The sequence below is a fragment of the Pogonomyrmex barbatus genome, unplaced genomic scaffold (genome assembly GCF_055798465.1).
Source record: "Pogonomyrmex barbatus isolate J1 unplaced genomic scaffold, ASM5579846v1 scaffold2, whole genome shotgun sequence".
Taxonomy (NCBI): domain Eukaryota; kingdom Metazoa; phylum Arthropoda; class Insecta; order Hymenoptera; family Formicidae; genus Pogonomyrmex; species Pogonomyrmex barbatus.
The window spans coordinates 8,425,822-8,443,958 of NW_028297116.1; the positions used below are offsets into that span (position 1 = coordinate 8,425,822).

The window sequence follows — 18,137 nt, forward strand, 5'->3', positions numbered from 1 at the left end:
ATTATTATTGCCGCTAAATCTTTTGTATTATTTTTAAATATGATTTGAAATAATCTATAAGTTTTTCATAAATCTTTTACTATAAAAATAAAAAAAAATTATAACAATTATTAAAATAGATGTGATGCAATCTTAGGAACTTTTAGCAATGTAATTACATATAAAAACAGAGTACACGCGAAGAAACAGAATGTACGCACCCAAACGCATGCAAACAGCAGCGAAATTATTTCTACATTCAGTCCTTGGCTACGAGGACAGGTATGCGGGAAGGGGGAAATTAATTATAGAGAGAATATTTTGCATTAATCGTCAGTTCATCTTATTTCTCGCGAAATAAACTTAGGTAACATCATAGCGCAGCATCGCGGGTACGAACGCATTACGCACACCCGCACGTCCGTTTTGTAAACGCATGTATGTCTATCACAGAATAAACGTGGTCGGAAGACCCGCGACAGGGTGGCGAATAACGCGCGATAACGCGCCCCGTTTTGCAAGGTACAAGTTCTCGCGCAATTCGCCCTCGCGTAGTGGTCGGCGAAACGCACACGCATACACACGCGTCTGCGCGTGTCGCACGCACATAGCGCACAGCTCGGGAACAACTCTGCGAAACGCGCTCTTTTCCTCCCATTTTACGTCGCGAAATTACGTCGCGGTTCATTTTTCCCACGCTTAACGTCTTCTTTTCCTCCATTGCGTGATCCACAATTCTATATACTTTCACGAGAAAGTACTTGAGGAGAAAATTTCATCTCTTTCTCCTAATAATCTTCAACTAATACGAAACGCTTCGCAAACTGCGATTTATTTTTACAATGATGTTGAAGAATGTTTAAGTTAAGTCAAACGTTTTGCTTGAAATATCGAGAAATATTAAATTAGTGAAATTATGTGTGAAATTGTGTGTGTGTGTGTGTGCGTGCGTGTGTGTGTGTGTGAACGTGTAAAATTAATATTGCACGAATAATAAACTATATGTTTTTGTAGAATGAAGAGAAAGCGTCTTACTTTAGAATTCTCAAACAAATATTTTTTATGCATTTCCTTAATATTAATCAATTTATCATATTATTTTAAATATAAGAGTGCTAAATTAAAGTTATTAAAAAATTAAAAATTTGCATCGAAATAAAATATATATCTCTTCTCTCTCATAAATTACTGAATTTTTTATGATTTGTAATTCCATTTAAAATTATACATGTGACGTAGATATCTTATAAAAAATGCATATAACAGATTTATTGCGCATATATTAAATATATTTTTTGCTTTAAAATTTAATATTACGTTATGTATTAAATGCCTGTCTGTTTTTAAATGTTTCTTTGATGTTTGAATGTTGGAGAAAGAATTTGAAGGCCTTGTCTCGACTCTTTCTCCTCATCCTATTCTATATTTAATAATCCCGGTATGTAAAGTTTACTCAACATCAATAGAGTAGTCGTAAGTAATACGTTCAAGTATTTACGAACATTGAGAGACATTGAGAGTTAATTCTAATAAATCTTCCGTTCCCCTTTTCCTCGAAATTGGCACTTGTAACATTTTTTTCGGATGCAACAGATTGATACTAGCTTTACAACGCAGCGTCTCGCAATGCGAAATTATCAAATTTAATATCTTCAAGCGTAAAAAGATCAGTCTGTCGTTCATAAGTGAATCAAAATCTTTTTGATCTTTGGCCTTTCAAAGCGCTCACAGGTACCAGACGTAGTTTTAAAATTCTATCTCTGCGTCGTAGCAAGTTGTCGAAACGAATTATAAAGAAAGCGTAGTAAAAATAATATCACAGAACAATCCAGGTTATTACTCGCTTAGATGTGTCTTATTTGTTTGTAGAGAGTTCGTCTTAAATTATACGTTTGCTCAGCACGTTACTGAGAGCGAAAGGAAAAGTCTAGGTCTTCATGTCGGCATGTTTTAATTATAAGAAGTGTCACATCCACGCGTGTAACTTCATTACTTATGTAAGTGTTCCAGTCGTGTTCGCGCGTGCGTGTTTGGTATCTAAATCAATAACGGTAATCTCTTAACATTACGGTGGTACTGCAAAGCGCTCTCACAACCACGTAATATTTGTCGAACCGCCAAGTCGAGCATTACGAGCGGGCAAAAAGGAGATCGGCAAAGGGGATTGACTTGAAGCGAATAGAAGGATTTTTAAGGGCAATGCGGATTTCAGAGCATCCCTGTGAAACGCGCACGCAAGACTTTTCCTCTCGCATCTGTGCTACGGATTTTACATTTACACATTTTGCCACGCCGTTAAATTATACATATATTTATACAAAGAACATCACAAGTATATAGCGCGTGTCTACACGTCGCTTCAACGTAATGCGAAAGTTTGGTCGCTCGACGAGACTTCTGTTGCACCACGACACGAAACAGCGTGTGTGTGTGTATGTGCGTGAGATTACGTACGCGCATCAAGTCACACATAAAACATATGTAAATATACATATTTATACGTGAATCTCTCTCTTTCTGTTTCTCATCTTTTGACTCATTTTGCGCGTATATATTCACGGATAATACACTCCGTTTTCTCTAGGCCGAGACAAAAGACTCTCCCTGTATCAACTTAGATTCTTTCTTATCTCAAATAGGCTTTTTTTAAATATATCTTTTTTTATATTCATCAAATATATACGTAATGGATTAAATATATTCTTCTTCCTTATGTACTATAATATGCGAAACATGCGCGATAAATACTTTCTTCTTGTATGTACGATCTTTCTCTCATCAGTGTTTTCTGTAAAGCGTCATTTCGGGAAGCGGAAATTTCCTGTCTCCCCGTAATTGTGTCATTTCCATTGTGGTTTTTGTAATGTCTTGATATACACTAGAAATATTTCATTTTTACTACGGCTCCCTTTCCTTTTTATCATTTATGTTTCTTTATCTCCTAAATTGCGAAAATGCAATGTAATATTCAGAGACAAAATCTTTTGTCATTTAACTAAACTTTGTAAGCAAGAAATATTGGAAATGTATTTGGATTGTACCAGCATTCGAGATTTTATCACGGTTATTTGTCTACTTTACGATATTGTATTCTTTTTGATTTCGTCTTTTGTCATATTGTGCAAACAATACTTAAGCTTAATTGTATCCAAAAAGCTTATATATATTTATAAAAAAATATTTTTAAAAATAATTTCACGAATTCTTCTCATGAAAAGACTAAAAAATAATCTGCGCTAATTTTTCTTCTTTTACAAGATAATAAAATGTAAAGCGCATCAAAAATTTAAGCAACATAAAACATATTGGAGAGGCGCCTTTTAAGTCGCTAATTATCGAATCATTATCATTTATGAAATTTTAATGTTTGTATACTTTCAATATTCAATAGTCTCTTATCACGAAAAAATATAAACACAGTGTCCATATGTGTAGTGTATATATGTATAGATATATATGTATGTATGTATGTATGTATGTATGTATGTATGTATACATATATCTTCTCATTTATAAATCATTTGTCTGCTCAACATCTTTTTTAAAAATATAATGAGATATTTAGCTCACGCGTTCTATAAATTAGTTATCTAATCACAATTTTCTAATTGCGATAATTATTCCTTAAAATTCGCGCATTTTGTAATCACCAAGATTTTTTCCCGTTAGAGCCTTATCTCTGGAATTTTATTAGGACTAAATACAAGAATCCTATTCCATATAATAATAATATAGGAAGTTCAATAAAGTTATCTCGATTGGTACATTAAAATTTTGTCTCTCTCTAACAATGTGCATCGCGGAGAAATAATTAATCGTCTTCAGTCGCGAATCTCAAGCTCATTGTGCACACGACTAATTTGAAAGATTGCGATTTTACTCTGTAAACTTGCGTGCGACAAACATTCATAGATCTATATATTTCATTAAACGACGGAAAGAGAACGTTTACATATACCTATTGCCAATTTTTGGATTTCTCGCTCGAATTCCATATTGCATTGATTTTATATTGCGAGCATTGCAGTTTAAAATTCATCTCCCAATTATATCACGATATCGTGAAGTGAAATCGTAGTGGGAAACAATTTAATTACCCAATGTAATTAAATATTCCCGATCGTTAATGTAATATTTTTCTTTCAAGTTTTCCTGTAGATTGCGTCCCACATATTTAATATTAAATTTTATCTTGTTATTAGAGCAAAAAATCTTTTCGCAAGATCTATCGATCACTATACTATAGTTGAGACACTATAGTAGCGTTGCGTAATCGCTATTCTCTTTAACCTGACTCACCAACAGTTTCATTTTCCTAACATACAGTCATAATCCTCATAATAAAATGATGCGTCCATTCACAGATGAAATCCCGTTTTGCTTAATAAAAATCTTCGATCCTTTTTTATCTTGCAAGTTTGTAATATATAAAAATGTCACGTTTTGAAATTTTTCGAAGCAATCATATACCGGATACATTGCGTCAAAATATAGGTATATCGATAAGCCAATACCAAATCCCAATTTTTCCATTTGATATCGTTATATGTGTATACGTGCTATTATCTTATTTCTTCCAGCGATTAAAATTATTTCTTATTTGTTTATGCCGTTATTTATCCCATGAGCCTAATTATGCTATACTTTCATTCGATAATTTGGCAGACTTATGACTAGGCTAAAGGTTTACCGTGCTCGTCCGTTAAGGTTTAGATCCCGGGCTCCGTGCTGGTGAGGATAAAGTTGTTGGACATTGTAGTCGCGTCGAGTTGCATCGTCGTCGAATTCTCGACGCAGTACGGCATTATCTTGCCGTGAAAGCAAGTACCGGCCGAACTACTATTAATTATGATCAGCAGGAGACCGGAGATGGCGGCCAGAATGCCGGCAGTCATCAGACCGAGCGCCGGAAGCTTCTTGGACGAGAGGATGGGCCCCTCCTCGAGCTTGAGGTAGCAGAGACCGGGTAGAACATAGGCGAGCGGCACCGCGGCGAGGATGCCGTTCAACTCGAGGACGACGCCGAGGCAGTCCGTCAACATGGAAATCAGGTACGCTACGGATACTATCGTCAAGGTGATTATCAGGTACTTGCGGTCCGAGTTAGGCACGTAAGCCTCGTGTCCCTCCAATTCGTCTGTGCCCTTGATTGCTGTCATGAGCACCTAAACCATGGCGATCGTAAATCGTAATCATAATAATTGAGTAGATTTTCTGTCTGTGCAGAAGTGTAAGAGGATAAGAGAAACATTACCTCGCGCGTAACGAAGCACTCGATCGGAAAGGTGAGAAGTATAGTGCCGCTGAACATGACTCTAGCAAAGTTCATCAGATCGTCGTCCCAGCAGTAGTTCTCCATGAGGTCGCCCTGAACGAATGAGGTAAAAGTCGCGTAGCCGATGATCCCAAAGGCCGCGGCGATTAAAAAGGATGTGAAGAGAGACCAATGCGTTACTACGTCCCACTTCTGTTGAGTCGCTCTCTCGATCGAGCCGTAAATCAGAAAGGTGTTATGGTGGCACATGAAGGCGAACGCCATTATACCAACGGACGGGACGACACCGGGAAAATTGGCAAATCTCCAACTGTCCTTCTGACTCGGGCTATAATCAATTAGACCTATGATTATACATAGATTTTACAGAAGTTATTGAATTTTTTCCCGTGCACAGGCGAAATTCTCGCTTACACTATGGCGGACATGGTGCTCATCCGGATGAAGATGGCGAGGAGAATGAATCCGACGCAAACCAGGGAGAGGAAGGAGATTTTTGCTAATCGCGCGACATTCCTGTACAAACATAATGGGATAGTGATGCAGAGGGTTGCCAGGAGGATAACAACTTGTCGATGAGCGAGAATGTTCGTCTCATTCATCCCCGTTACTCTAATCAAAACCTTCGTGACCGTATCGCCGACGACAACATTATAAGAGACCATGGCTGCAACGTAAAATCATTGATAAAAGATCTTTTGTCATTGACAAAAGAAATACGTACTCGTCAATACGAAGTTCGACATACCTATGAACGGATAGATGAATTGCAATGCCGTGAGAATGTAGAAACCGGCCCGACCGAAACTCGCTCGCATCAGACCCTGGTAGCTCATTTCACCGCAAATGTGTCCACTTCGCACCATAAGAATTAACGAGTAGTCAGTCAACGCCGCTACTAAAATTAGCAGAGCGATCCCGAGACCGAAGCCGGCCTGATGCAGAGCGTATGGTATTCCTGAAAAATTTATCTCTCTTTAGCGATATTAGATCGATATTAGATGATTTAAATCTTACGGATATCAAGGAGATTTTTTCTTTTTTCTTTTTTTATGATTTTTCATATAGTAACTTGCTGCGGGGTTGCGAAAATACATTTGTTTTTTTCATTTACCAATCACACCGCTGCCGATGATGGAATTGATGAAATTGAAACTCGCGAGCGGCAGGCTGCTAAATTTGCTGGACTTATCCTCCACCTCTTCGTCCTGCAATACATTACAATATTTTATCGCAAGTGTCTTTTGAGGTGATAAGCGCGGGGAGACTGTCGGTGCATTCAAAGTCTCGCGATAATTAGAGTTAATTAGAGCTACGTACGAGTTCGCGCTCATACCCATGAATATACATATACGAGCGTCCGTATATTTTTGATGCTGATGAATATTAATGACATGACGAGCGAGCGAGGGAGCCGTTTTTCGAGATTCCGCCACGTATAATAAAAATAGAAAATCTGGTAGATTAGTCTGTCTAAGCTAAACGATTACAGCCAGCGGAATAATTCGAAGCGATACAACGAAGGCAGAGCGGAGGGGCGAGACGATAAAAGAAGCTCAAGTCTCGGCGCAGCTCGAGCAAGGGACGATAGCGCACGTGCGCCAGATCGTAGGCCAACGGCCGTGACAAATTGACAAATTGAACGTCAAAGGAGTGCATCGTCCCGTCGGAACAACATTACGCGGGACCAATCGATAGGCCGATATCAGCGAGGTTACTCGGAACGTTTCTGTCGCGCATCAGCTAATCCGCTTGTTGTTCGTGGCAGATATCTCGCGTACCTTCGTGAAAATAAAAATCCGTAAGGAGAGAGTGAACGGACGCGTGAACGAACTTGAGCAGAACAAAAAGTCACGATGACGTCGAAATAATGTCAAAGTGTCGTCTATCATTTCAAAATGATTGTCATTTCGCCATTTCGCGAAATTCATTTTGATGTCATCGTGACTTTTTGTTCTTCTAGTAAATTGGAAGATCGTAACGAGAAGAATTTTAGAAGTAAACGCTTCTTTTATGTTTCCGACGTTTCAATTTACGCTTCTTGAGAAGATTCGCTCACGCTTCTGTCAGTCTTTCCCGTACGTTATATTTACGCTCCGGATTTTTATTTTCTCCGGGATAGCTTCGCAAATTAAAACGGACGGGACGAAGCTGCATCCATGATGATTAATCGCTCGTTGCCTCGATAAATAAAATGGAATGGAAGATGGAAACTGCTGATTTCTATAGTTAACAGGCGTGCAATTCTTACCCTGACCAGTCGTCTCATGTCATCGTAGGACTCTTCCGATGCGATACTGCCTTCCTGTCAAATTTGCAAAAAAATACGTCAGTCAAGCGGCAATCACGTACGATTCTTGGTTACCGAGACGTATCCGATTCCTCTTTCGCACGCGTATCAAAAGAAAACCCAACGAGTCAACCACGTCTCCCCACGTCTCCCCACGTCTACCTCTCATCCATCGTTCACACTTTGCCTCGTTCGGCACGTTTGGGGGTGCTGATGCACCCATATGAGTATACCTTATTGGCAGTTCAAGATGAACATGACGTTTCTTCATCGAGAGAAAGAATCCCGGAGGCATTGATTGAAACGAGCGTACCGAGCGAAATGTCATCGCGGAAATTTCTCACGGTGGATAGAATTGTTAAGAGATCGCGTCTCTCTCTCTCTCTCTCTCTCTCTCTCTCTCTCTCTCTCTCTCTGTCTTCCGCTTCCCCCCCCCCCTCCTTTCAGGACGACGGAAACTTCAATCTTCGAAGATATCGGCACCGCGCTCGCAAGGAGAGAAACTTCATAATTGCATTTGTGTTCCTGTTCGACTCGCGCTGTTCGATTATACGTTTTAGAGAATTGCGAGAGACGCGCGATAAAAACTTTCCTACGCTTAAACCTGCGGATTAAGAGCATACGGAATTAACGAGGCAGCGAAAGTGGCGTGTAGTAACTTTCTCGCGCACTTTTTTTGTCATCCACCGAAAAGAGATAACAACTGCGATTCTCCGGCGTGTCGTTCGCGAAATTACTTTGCAAATCACGCGATAGGGTTGCGCGATAGCCGCGCGGCGGCTAATCTGCTTGGTAGCATTTGATAGAGAAAGAGAGAGACTCATTTATTTTTCGAATTAGTTTTCCAAGTTAAATGAAAAAATAATAGTACGTAAATTACATAAAAAATATATTTCTTTTATCGTAAAGCTGTTATGCTTTATGTTATAAATAACGAGCCTTTGTTATTGTGAAAACATTTGTGAAAACAGTGAGTTATTTTTGCTAATCGCGTTAGTTGAAATTGTTATGTTTATTGTGAAAAATTATTTAGGTGTTTCAAACCGTGCTAAAAAAAAACACACAAAAGCTTAAAATAAAAGCTCACACTGTAACCAGTCAATCTTTTGTTACGTGTAAAAAAACAATGATATTGTGATTTATTATAAATGTAGTAGAATGCATAATTTGATAAAGACAATCGCACTCAGATTATAAGATTTCGTTTCAGGTTGGTTGTTTGAAGTCATACACACGGAAAAAATAGATAAATCAGAAATTCCGATTGAAATTATCGTAATATTATTATAAGATTTTTCAATCAACCAGAAGTTTCAATTGTTCAATTAACGAGAAATCTTGTTATTTTAAATGAATTCTGAATTCTGAATTTCAATCGGAATTTCTAATTTATCCCTTTTAAAACAAAATTTTGGTCAACCAAACTATTTTTCCCGTGTACTAAAACTGAATAATCACAATAAAATCCTCCTGTTAAACATAAAACATATTTTAATATTTTTAAATAAAAATTTGAATAAATAATCATAAAATATCATAATAAATCGTAACGTGTCAGTAAATTACAAGATAACAAAAATCTAAATATAACTTTTATTTTCTTCGCGTAAAAAATCTCAATGAAAGATTAAAAAAAAAAAATACATAGGAAAGAAAGAGACATTTTGCTGACATTAAATTATCAGAATATATACCGGCGATAATTTTGTTCGCGGAAATAAAACCGGAATACGGAGAGGTAGTCGATCATCGACATGGTAGACCATATCTTCAATAGAGCGAGATAGAAACAGTTTACTCACATCTTCGAAGTTCTTTCTCGCGTCCAGGATGTAGCTCTTCTCGTCGGACACGGCGTGAACCATCCCGATCACGTTATTCAGGATCCTCTCGTGGAGAAGACGGCCTAACTCTAACGGGAGAAATGATAGTGCGAAAAAAATGTGTGAAACTTAAAGGGAGGGAACGAGGTTCGCGGGCAGGTCCGTAGACGTCTGAAGTTTTGGCCTATCTTCTACCCCTTCTTCAGCTTTTCGCTTCTCGTCTTTCCCCTCTGACTACCGCTCTTCCTCTCCCTCTCTTACTCTCTCGATCCGCTCCTCTTATTCTCTCCCTCCGCTCACGCACGCGCGCACATATATTTTCGCCAATTTCTCTCTCTCTCTCTCTCTCTCTCTCTCTCTCTCCCTCTCCACTGAGAGCCTCAATCGCACTCTATCCCATCATCCTCCCTATTTTTCATCCTCTTTTCTTTATCGGTAAACCCGGGATTGGTAGTCTCGCGTTCTCGTCCAACCAATATACACCCACGTATGCGCAACCCCCGTATGTTTGAACCCTTCCCGGTATCCCTCTTCTCATTCATATCTCTGCCCACTCCCTGCTTTCTCCTCCGGTTAACCGGTCGTGTTCCATTTCCTCTCTATCTCTCGTGCTTTCCCCTATTATATTGGAGCGCGGGAATGATTGGGAGCTGAGTTTATTGATTTTGTGGCGTACATCTTTCACGTCGAGTTCTAATCCACTGATATTCCATTCTGCGTGCGATTTCGTTCTGCGTCAGTTGCGTAAGATACAGGAGCCGCGCGCGCGCTAGTCTCTGCACTAGATCGTTATGCAGATGTATAATATAGATTCGACATCTCGCTGTTTACAAAAGTGGATCTGAGACGCACAAAAAAAAATCGAATTTTCCGTAGTTTTCATAATTTCAATATCATTAAACTATTAGCTTTTTAATTTTATAAGTTACCTGCCAATAACATATGTTCGCCATGAGATATTCTTATACGTAAATTTACATGAACGTCCTGACGATCGTGCGGGTATGATAAAAGATCTTACACGATTAAATCTTATGATAGCTTTCAAAATTATATTTACAATTGTATATTACATTTTCAGGTTCGGATAACAATTTCACATTACAGGAAGTTTCTCGGAAAAGAATCTATCGAGAAACTTTCGCAGAGTTGGTAATTATATTTGTTTGTTACTAGGACTGTGACAAAGTAATACATAAGAATAACTTCTTTTGTTACATTTTATACTTAATATAGGAACAAAATATTAGCTGCGAACTTGAGTCGCTGCTAATCGTGAACATGGGTGAATCTTTATTCATTTCCAATTAACTTCTCAGCCATATCAACTTTTATGAAAAGATAGCTCGTTCACATATAATTATTATCATCATTTACGCAACTTTCCTAACGAGCTTCAATTAGGTCTACAATTTTGATACACAATTTCAGAATCAAACTCTTTTCACAAATTAATTTCGGACATCATACTTATTTAATTTGTTAAATGAAACACAAGCATGCTTTTGTATATTTGATCAATACATTTGATTTAAATATTTTTTCTTGTTAAATCTATTGTTGCAGAGAAGTCAATCTCACATTTAAGCGAGACATAAAATGACTATTTATAATAATTATACATTAGCGAGGCAATAAATCAAAAATAAGAAACAAATTTTAATCTTCTGCAAATTAATCAAAAATAATGAATATATTTGTATACGTTATATCCTTGATACGTGATCAATTTAACCAAATGACTGAACATATATATATAAAAATAAAATCTGAATATAATTTTTTAAAAACTGATTATATTCGTCGATTGTTGTTCGATTCTCATCTTATCCTCCAAAGTTTCTGTGATTATGTCAAACATATAAATTAGCACATAAAACTTTCTACTGATAGACGATAGTTTAAATAATAAAAACTGCTTATCACACAAAGTACATCTTATATACTGAAATGTAAATGAATGATTTGAATGAATAAAATATGAATCGACTAGATTGCAACTCATTGTTAAGAATACCTTCAAGGTTTTGCAATCGAAAAAACTTCTGTAGCACTCTTAATGTAATATTTGCAATACTTGGGATGTCATTCTATGATTTTAATCGTAAATGAGAAGACATATGATGTACAGAAGACAAAAGATGCTATTGTGAGGAAAAGAACTTAACGGAAGGCGTATCTGTATCAAGTGCGTATTCGAAATTATACTTTTCATCGAAATTCATCGAAAAATTGGAAGTTAATTGTACGATTACCGCATGTTATAGATAGCGAATCCGATAAGGTCAGATCGGAAACTCTTCCGCTAGACGATCACGTATCCACTCATATATCTTTACATATTCTATCGGTAGTAAGTGACGCGGTGCTGATTTGCATTCGTACAAAATTAGATTGGAATCCTAACGTAATTCCATCCGCGTTGCACATCGCCGTTGTACGATCATCGAGATCGTACAACATAAGTACACTTCTCATCGAGATCCTCGAATATATCAGGTCGCATCTCAAGAATGCCTCGATGGATCTTGAGGGTGGGGTACCACAACCCAACCGTTATTTCCGGAAACGGCGGGTCCTATCGTCGGTGCCCCGTTGATCCTCTGATCCTTCATGATCTGCAATTGTCGCTTCAAGTTGCGAAATAGTTTCACCAGGGATTCCTATAAATCATCGATCGCGCTAATTATCAAAGTAGATTTAAAATAAAAATAAATTACAAATTCTCTCAAGAGTTACGTTATTATTGACAAGAATTCATTTGAATTCAATATTCTGGAACTTATACAAAAAGAGAAATCGCTACCTTTTCATCTTCCAGCTTACGTAGCTCTTGTTGCTGTCGGAGACTATCTAGGCTTAGATTCTTCAGCATCTCGTTCTTGTGCTGACTTAATAACGCTATCTCTGTTTGGACCTTGAGGTATTCCTCGGCTATCTGTTTGTGCTCCTCGAAAATCTCTCGCGAAAGTTTGCACGTGTCATCGGGTGTGAGAGGCCTCAGGTCGGCATCCAATAGGCGACAAACGTTGCCCAAATCTTCACTTGTAGTGCTGCTACCTACGGCATTCCAAAATTTATCACAAATGTTGATAATTGCGAAATTATTTGACCTGCAATAAATACATTATTAAGGATATAGGTTTAAATATATGTATATGTAGGCATATTTTCAAAATATTACAAGATTACATATTTGCATCAACAAATTTCTGCAAGATTACACATTTGCATCAGCAATTTGTTCAGAAGATTCTAGAATCGAGTCATGTTATCTAACTACCGCGCATTTCTCTTTTATTGGTCATCCAAGAACGCAGTTCTCTTAATCCTAAATACACTGGTTTCGCATAGAGAATTTGATAACGCAGGATCTGGTGTACTAACGCAGTAGGACCCAGCAGCGCTTGAGAGTGTCGGTGCCGACGATCTCCGGGTAGTCGTCGCACATGTCGATCACTTAGCAGCCACGAGCTGCAATCACCTCGACAACGTTAACGTCCACAATTATCCTCCGACAATGCGGTCGAGCCCGTCGGCATAATTCCTTCGGTTCGGTTCCTCGTAATTAGATTTGTGTCCCCGTTCTAGGGAGTAAGGCGGTAACTTCGGAGACAACGTGAGAAGAAAATTGGCGATATCAGAAATTCCACCAAGTTGAACCTTTGTAATGTACCTCGGTGATATCGCTAACAGCTTATTCAGTGGAATGATCCGGGAATGGATGTGTTAAAAGATATATTATTCCCGGTCGGATCGATCGATGTCCTCGATAAAATCGAGCTCGTATTGCGCGCTTGGCGACCTGCAGTCGGTGAGAGATGCTCCTCCGTAGGGAGTCGGCTCTCTACTAAACAAACGTACATCTATATTGGGGATGCTGACTCAGCCACACCTGCTTCTAAATACCCCCCACTTTAACTTCGTCGAGGAACGTCGCGGAGTGTATACGCGAGCCAAGAACAAAACGCGCTTCGTGCTTGATTCATCCTCGAGAGAATCTCATATCTGATTTTTTTTATTCATGTCTTGCTGTCATCTTTGTCATCTTCCTCTTCTCTTATCCTTCTCTATCTCTTTCGCACATTACCTTATCTTCCTTCTCCTTTTTTTTCAACGTTCTTCCGCTATTTTCACAATCGTCTTTCTTCCTCGCGTTTCCCTCACTACTGGCACGATGGTCGTCCTCTTCGTCGTCGCAACGTGCCAATCAAAAGCGAGTCACACGTCCTACCGATTAGTCGTCAGTTAAATTTAGTGCACGCGCACATCGCGGCTGCTATTGCGGCTACACGGGCCCTTTGCCAAGGTACCATCAGCGAACTCCGTCGATCGACGAACCCTCGATGAATATAGCATGTCGAGCTCATAACTTGTCACTTCTCGCTGTCGTCCAATTAACCGCGATTTAATTATTCATACTGTCGTTATATGCAAAAATGTATAATTTCCCACGAAGAAATATTGTTGTCTTTCACACACAAAGCAGTGTATGTACGTAAAATTTTACAAGCTTTCTGTGTAAAATTTAAAATATTTAAGATTACAACATATTTACACATTACACATACAAATACACATGCACACATCATACAATATATTTAATCAAGAAAAACGGAAAAAATATTAAGCAATCATCCGATCGCATGAGTAATTACGCATCAGATAATAAATACGACGAATCGCATACGTAGAAACGTATTATGAATAACGTGCCTTGGTCAACGCGAGCGAGAAACGAAGACGCGGTCGAAGAAGGCGCCCGGTGACTCAGCGCGCGGTGCTTAGTATATTCTAGGCCGAAAATAATCTACTTCGTGTACCACAAAGCGCTACTCTGTAAGCTCAAAATGCGTGTTCGTGTCAGCTCGCCTGAGGTATTGTGTTCATTAAAATATTTCGCATTATCCAGTATATGTTAATTTCGCTCCTTTTTCATAACTATGCCGAAAAATAAGATGATGCAATCAGGATTATAGGGTAATAGAAAAATATTGTGAATTATTTATATAAAATGTAATTCTTGCCAATATTTCAACTTATTTCATATTTCTAACATTCAAAGATGATGCAATGTGACTCATGCATTGATTGCCACATAAGGCATAAAGCAGATAATTCTTGTGTTAATGTTCCTGGCAATGTGCCTTTAATGCGACAGAGACAAGTCTCGCATAGACAGCCAGTTTGGTGCCACAACCTCCTTGCGATCTTTTTTCGGCATCTGTTCTGAGAAAGGCTCGAGTTGTATTTGAATATAAACTCCATGAAAGTCTCCCTTATTCGCGAATAAATTGAAGCAATTCTATATATTATCATGTTTGTCGACATGTACAAAAAAATGTCGATTAATTAAAATCGAAAAAATACTTTACGCGGGTATATTCAGACAAATATTTTTAGTTTATATGAATATATAAATATAAAAATTCATATCAAAGATATAATACACAATAATAAAATTTAAAATAAATTATACATATTAATTTTTCCATTCAATATATTAGTTTGTCAAATAATTTAATGTTAATTGGTAAGTAGATATTAGATAGAAATTGTGTTTGCATTCTGTATAACCAAATCAAGTTCACGATAATTCACTTACTTTGATTATTTTTCTTCGTTTTATGAATTACTTTGTCCAATCCGGCCATATTATTTGGAATTTCCCAAGATGTGTCAGACGAGCTCGGCAAATCCCAAGCATTCTGTAACAATAATAGCAAGAATAAAAGAGTATTAATTATGTTTAAAAGAGGGACAAATACATTTATGTACTTTGGATATATTTATATTAAAAATACAAGATACCATAAATACCAACCGAATCGCACTCCACGTGCAATGGGGCAAAATTGTAGTTTTTATTTTGCAATGCGGGAACTTTGTTATCGTATGTCGTCGGTACTGTCGCATTTTGCGAAATCGATGATTTAGCAAGATCTAAATTGTCCACACTGCCAAACTGAAAGTTATGCAATACCGGACTTTCACCGGGTATTCGTTGAAATCCTAAATTATTTTGCTGTGGTGAGAATTTTGTTGACCTATTGCTGATCGGAATTGTATGAGATAATGCAAGGGACGATGAATTCTCTTCATTGAAACATTCATTAGTTTCTCCTACAGACTTTGGAATTGTACGAATAGTGTCGTTCGCGACAGAGCCATTCATACGGAAATCTAACGTACTGATTATATCTAGTGTATCTTCCTTCGATGTTTCATTTTCATCTACATCATCACTACCTATAATAAATATATATTATATTTATATACAGTACATGAAACACAGTACATACAGTAAATGAAACATGTATTATACATACTTAAGGAATATTCAACGGGTTCTAAATGGCGCTTAAAAAATTCCGATAGCTCGGTCATTATCCTTACTACCTCGTCCATGGAAGGTCTTTCTTCAGGTGCTTTACGCCAACATCTGTTGAGAAAAATATAAACGTATAAAATAGATCTTTTAATAATATATATTTTTTTTTCTTAATTGTATGATTTTTAAGCAAATTATCGATTAATAATATAAAATTTGTTAAAAAATAATTTGCATATAACAGATTTAATAAATTAAAACAAGAGATGCCACTAACTACACTTTTTTCTCACCTAGTCATAAGATCTTCAATTGGTTTCGGGCATCCTTCTATTAAAGGAGGCCTTTGTCCTACATGAACAGCCCACATTATTCTATAGGCTGAAGCACCAATATCATCAAAGGGTTTTTTGCGTGTTAAAACCTCCCACAAAATGATACCCCAACTAAATACATCGCACTTCTCTGTATACCTAGATCCTTCAAATACTTCTGGTGCCATCCATGCGGCCGAGCCCTTATTATTTGTCATATATGTGTTTAAGTCACAGGCTGTGCCGAAGTCACAGATTTTAAGCGTTTGTCCACCCATAACTAACAATAAATTGGGTGGTTTCAGGTCTCTATGAGATAAAAATTTATCAAGATTATTTCTTGATACAATTTTTTTTAATGCAAAAAGGTATCATCAGAAGCATGTTTCCTTTACCTGTGTATCAGTGGTTTTGGTTTCATATTGTGAAGATATGCAACACCACGCGCGCACTGAAGAGTCCAACTCATAGCATGACTGGTAGTGTAATGTGGTTGAGGGTTGCAGTGTAATACTGTGTACATATAAAATCCTAATATAATCTTCAATAATTCAATTGATATAATTAAAAGAAATAATTTTTTACTAAACATTACCATTGTATAACGATCCACCTTCTGCATATTCCATTACTAAACATACAGGATTCTTGGTACATGCACCATACAATTTAACAATATTGGGATGAGCAACTCGGGACAGCTGTCGAACCTCTACAGTAAAGGCTTTTCTCTCTCCTTCCGAATTTATATGTTTCACGGCGACATCCTGCCCTCTCCATTTTCCTTTCCATACAACTCCAAAAGAACCCTTGCCAACTACCTATAATCATATAAAAATCAAAAATAAACGATATAACCTAATGTTTTAATTGCATAGTAAGATATAAAATACATATCAAAACTGAGAGTTAAAAAAATATCATCTGAGATCTCTGTTTTTTTAAAGAATAGCAATGACTACAAAGTAGTAGATTAATTTTAACTAATCAATTAATTTAATTAACAATTAATTGATAGATTGTTTCTACTAATATAGAATAACTTTAATCTCTTAATTTACTTTTTATCTTCTTTTAATTCGAAGAATTAAAAAAAGATTATGTGTAAATTAAATCAAGATTAAAATTGATAGATTGATAAATTTTCTTGTTATACAATTATTTCTAAATTTTCTTTCCACGCATTAAATGACAAAAAAATTAAAGATTCCATGAAAATGTAATTTCGTGTTAACAGAATAATAGCAACATTATTTAATAAATTAATCATCAATTAATTCAATCGATATCTAGTCAGAGCTCTGCATTCATTGTATATGAATTGTCGGTCTTCCTCCTTCCTTTGAGGTTATCTTGTCGAGATTAAATGCTCCGTAGGAACAATAACGACATAAAATGGATTTTAACTGTGATGTTTAAGGATCGAGATGACATTGATTATTATAAGAAACAGTCGACGAGCGTTTACAGGCGAGTACGAGCAGGAGAAAATGCAAAACGTTGATGGAACTACCTGCTCCGTTTCGATTTCATTATAATCGATTTCCTCAACGAACTGCTGCTGATGGCCGGTTATCTCTTTGCTCTTTGCCATCGCACACAGTCGACATCACATTATTTTCAGGGCACATTTAATCAACGAGTGCGAATGCGCGCGCGAGTTGTGTGTGTTTACTCTCAAACTGGCTTCAAACAACCTCGCAGATCGCCATTTCCCGTATTGGGCCGAAGGGCACCACACGGCCGATCTCCGTCGGAACGAGCGAAGCGCCACTGAGCTGAAGTTGCCGCCAAGTGCCGCGGCATTTTGTTGAATGACGCGGCACTGGATGGCGCTTGTGGTACGGTTAAAAACTCGCGATGTTCTCCAATTATTATGGTAGCAATTTATATTTGTAGTATGCAGGAATGAGTTGTTCTCTCAATCTACGTATATACATTATTATTATTAAATAAAAAAAATTATGAAGAACAAAGAATCTCACGATGAAATTTGCATGAACGCATGATGTCCAGAGGAGGAGGTGAGGCACATACAAATTTTATATGCATTGTTCCTTAAAGATTTGTTACGCGGATGCAAGACCGAAGAAGTCTGACGTGACAAGAATATTCGGAACATGAA

General features: G+C 37.4%; 2 protein-coding genes and 1 long non-coding RNA gene across 6 annotated transcripts; 1 reads left to right on the forward strand and 2 right to left on the reverse strand.

Annotated features, from left to right (window-relative positions):
- Positions 1–298: 298 nt before the first annotated feature.
- LOC105427627 (putative sodium-coupled neutral amino acid transporter 11) lies at positions 299–9,482 on the reverse strand. Of its 2 annotated transcripts, XM_011639461.3 has the most exons (7): positions 9,347–9,482; positions 7,506–7,559; positions 6,369–6,462; positions 6,003–6,212; positions 5,669–5,921; positions 5,234–5,582; positions 299–5,144 (listed from the first exon to the last, which is right to left on the reverse strand). In XM_011639461.3, the coding sequence occupies exons 1-7, from the start codon at positions 9,407–9,409 to the stop codon at positions 4,689–4,691; spliced, it is 1,479 nt and encodes a 492-aa protein (XP_011637763.2). In that variant the 5' UTR covers positions 9,410–9,482; the 3' UTR covers positions 299–4,688. The 2 variants fall into 2 exon arrangements, with proteins under 2 accessions (XP_011637763.2, XP_011637761.2); XM_011639459.2 differs by lacking the exons at positions 7,506–7,559; positions 9,347–9,482 and having other exon boundaries at positions 6,369–6,594.
- On the forward strand, positions 4,890–10,520 carry LOC105427628 (uncharacterized). Its single transcript, XR_967911.3, has 3 exons — positions 4,890–5,030; positions 5,206–10,369; positions 10,449–10,520. It is a non-coding gene; the product is annotated as an uncharacterized LOC105427628 (long non-coding RNA).
- Positions 10,398–17,785, reverse strand: LOC105427629 (mitogen-activated protein kinase kinase kinase 7). Of its 3 annotated transcripts, XM_011639462.3 has the most exons (9): positions 17,526–17,780; positions 16,608–16,833; positions 16,408–16,525; positions 15,992–16,321; positions 15,697–15,809; positions 15,192–15,616; positions 14,973–15,075; positions 12,174–12,427; positions 10,398–12,030 (listed from the first exon to the last, which is right to left on the reverse strand). In XM_011639462.3, exons 1-9 carry the CDS (start codon positions 17,604–17,606, stop codon positions 11,875–11,877), a joined length of 1,806 nt encoding a protein of 601 aa, XP_011637764.2. In that variant the 5' UTR covers positions 17,607–17,780; the 3' UTR covers positions 10,398–11,874. The 3 variants fall into 3 exon arrangements, with proteins under 3 accessions (XP_011637764.2, XP_025074169.2, XP_088933119.1); XM_025218384.2 differs by lacking the exons at positions 10,398–12,030; positions 12,174–12,427 and adding an exon at positions 14,369–14,591 and having other exon boundaries at positions 17,526–17,785; XM_089076993.1 differs by lacking the exons at positions 10,398–12,030; positions 12,174–12,427 and adding an exon at positions 14,369–14,596 and having other exon boundaries at positions 17,526–17,784.
- Positions 17,786–18,137: the final 352 nt, after the last annotated feature.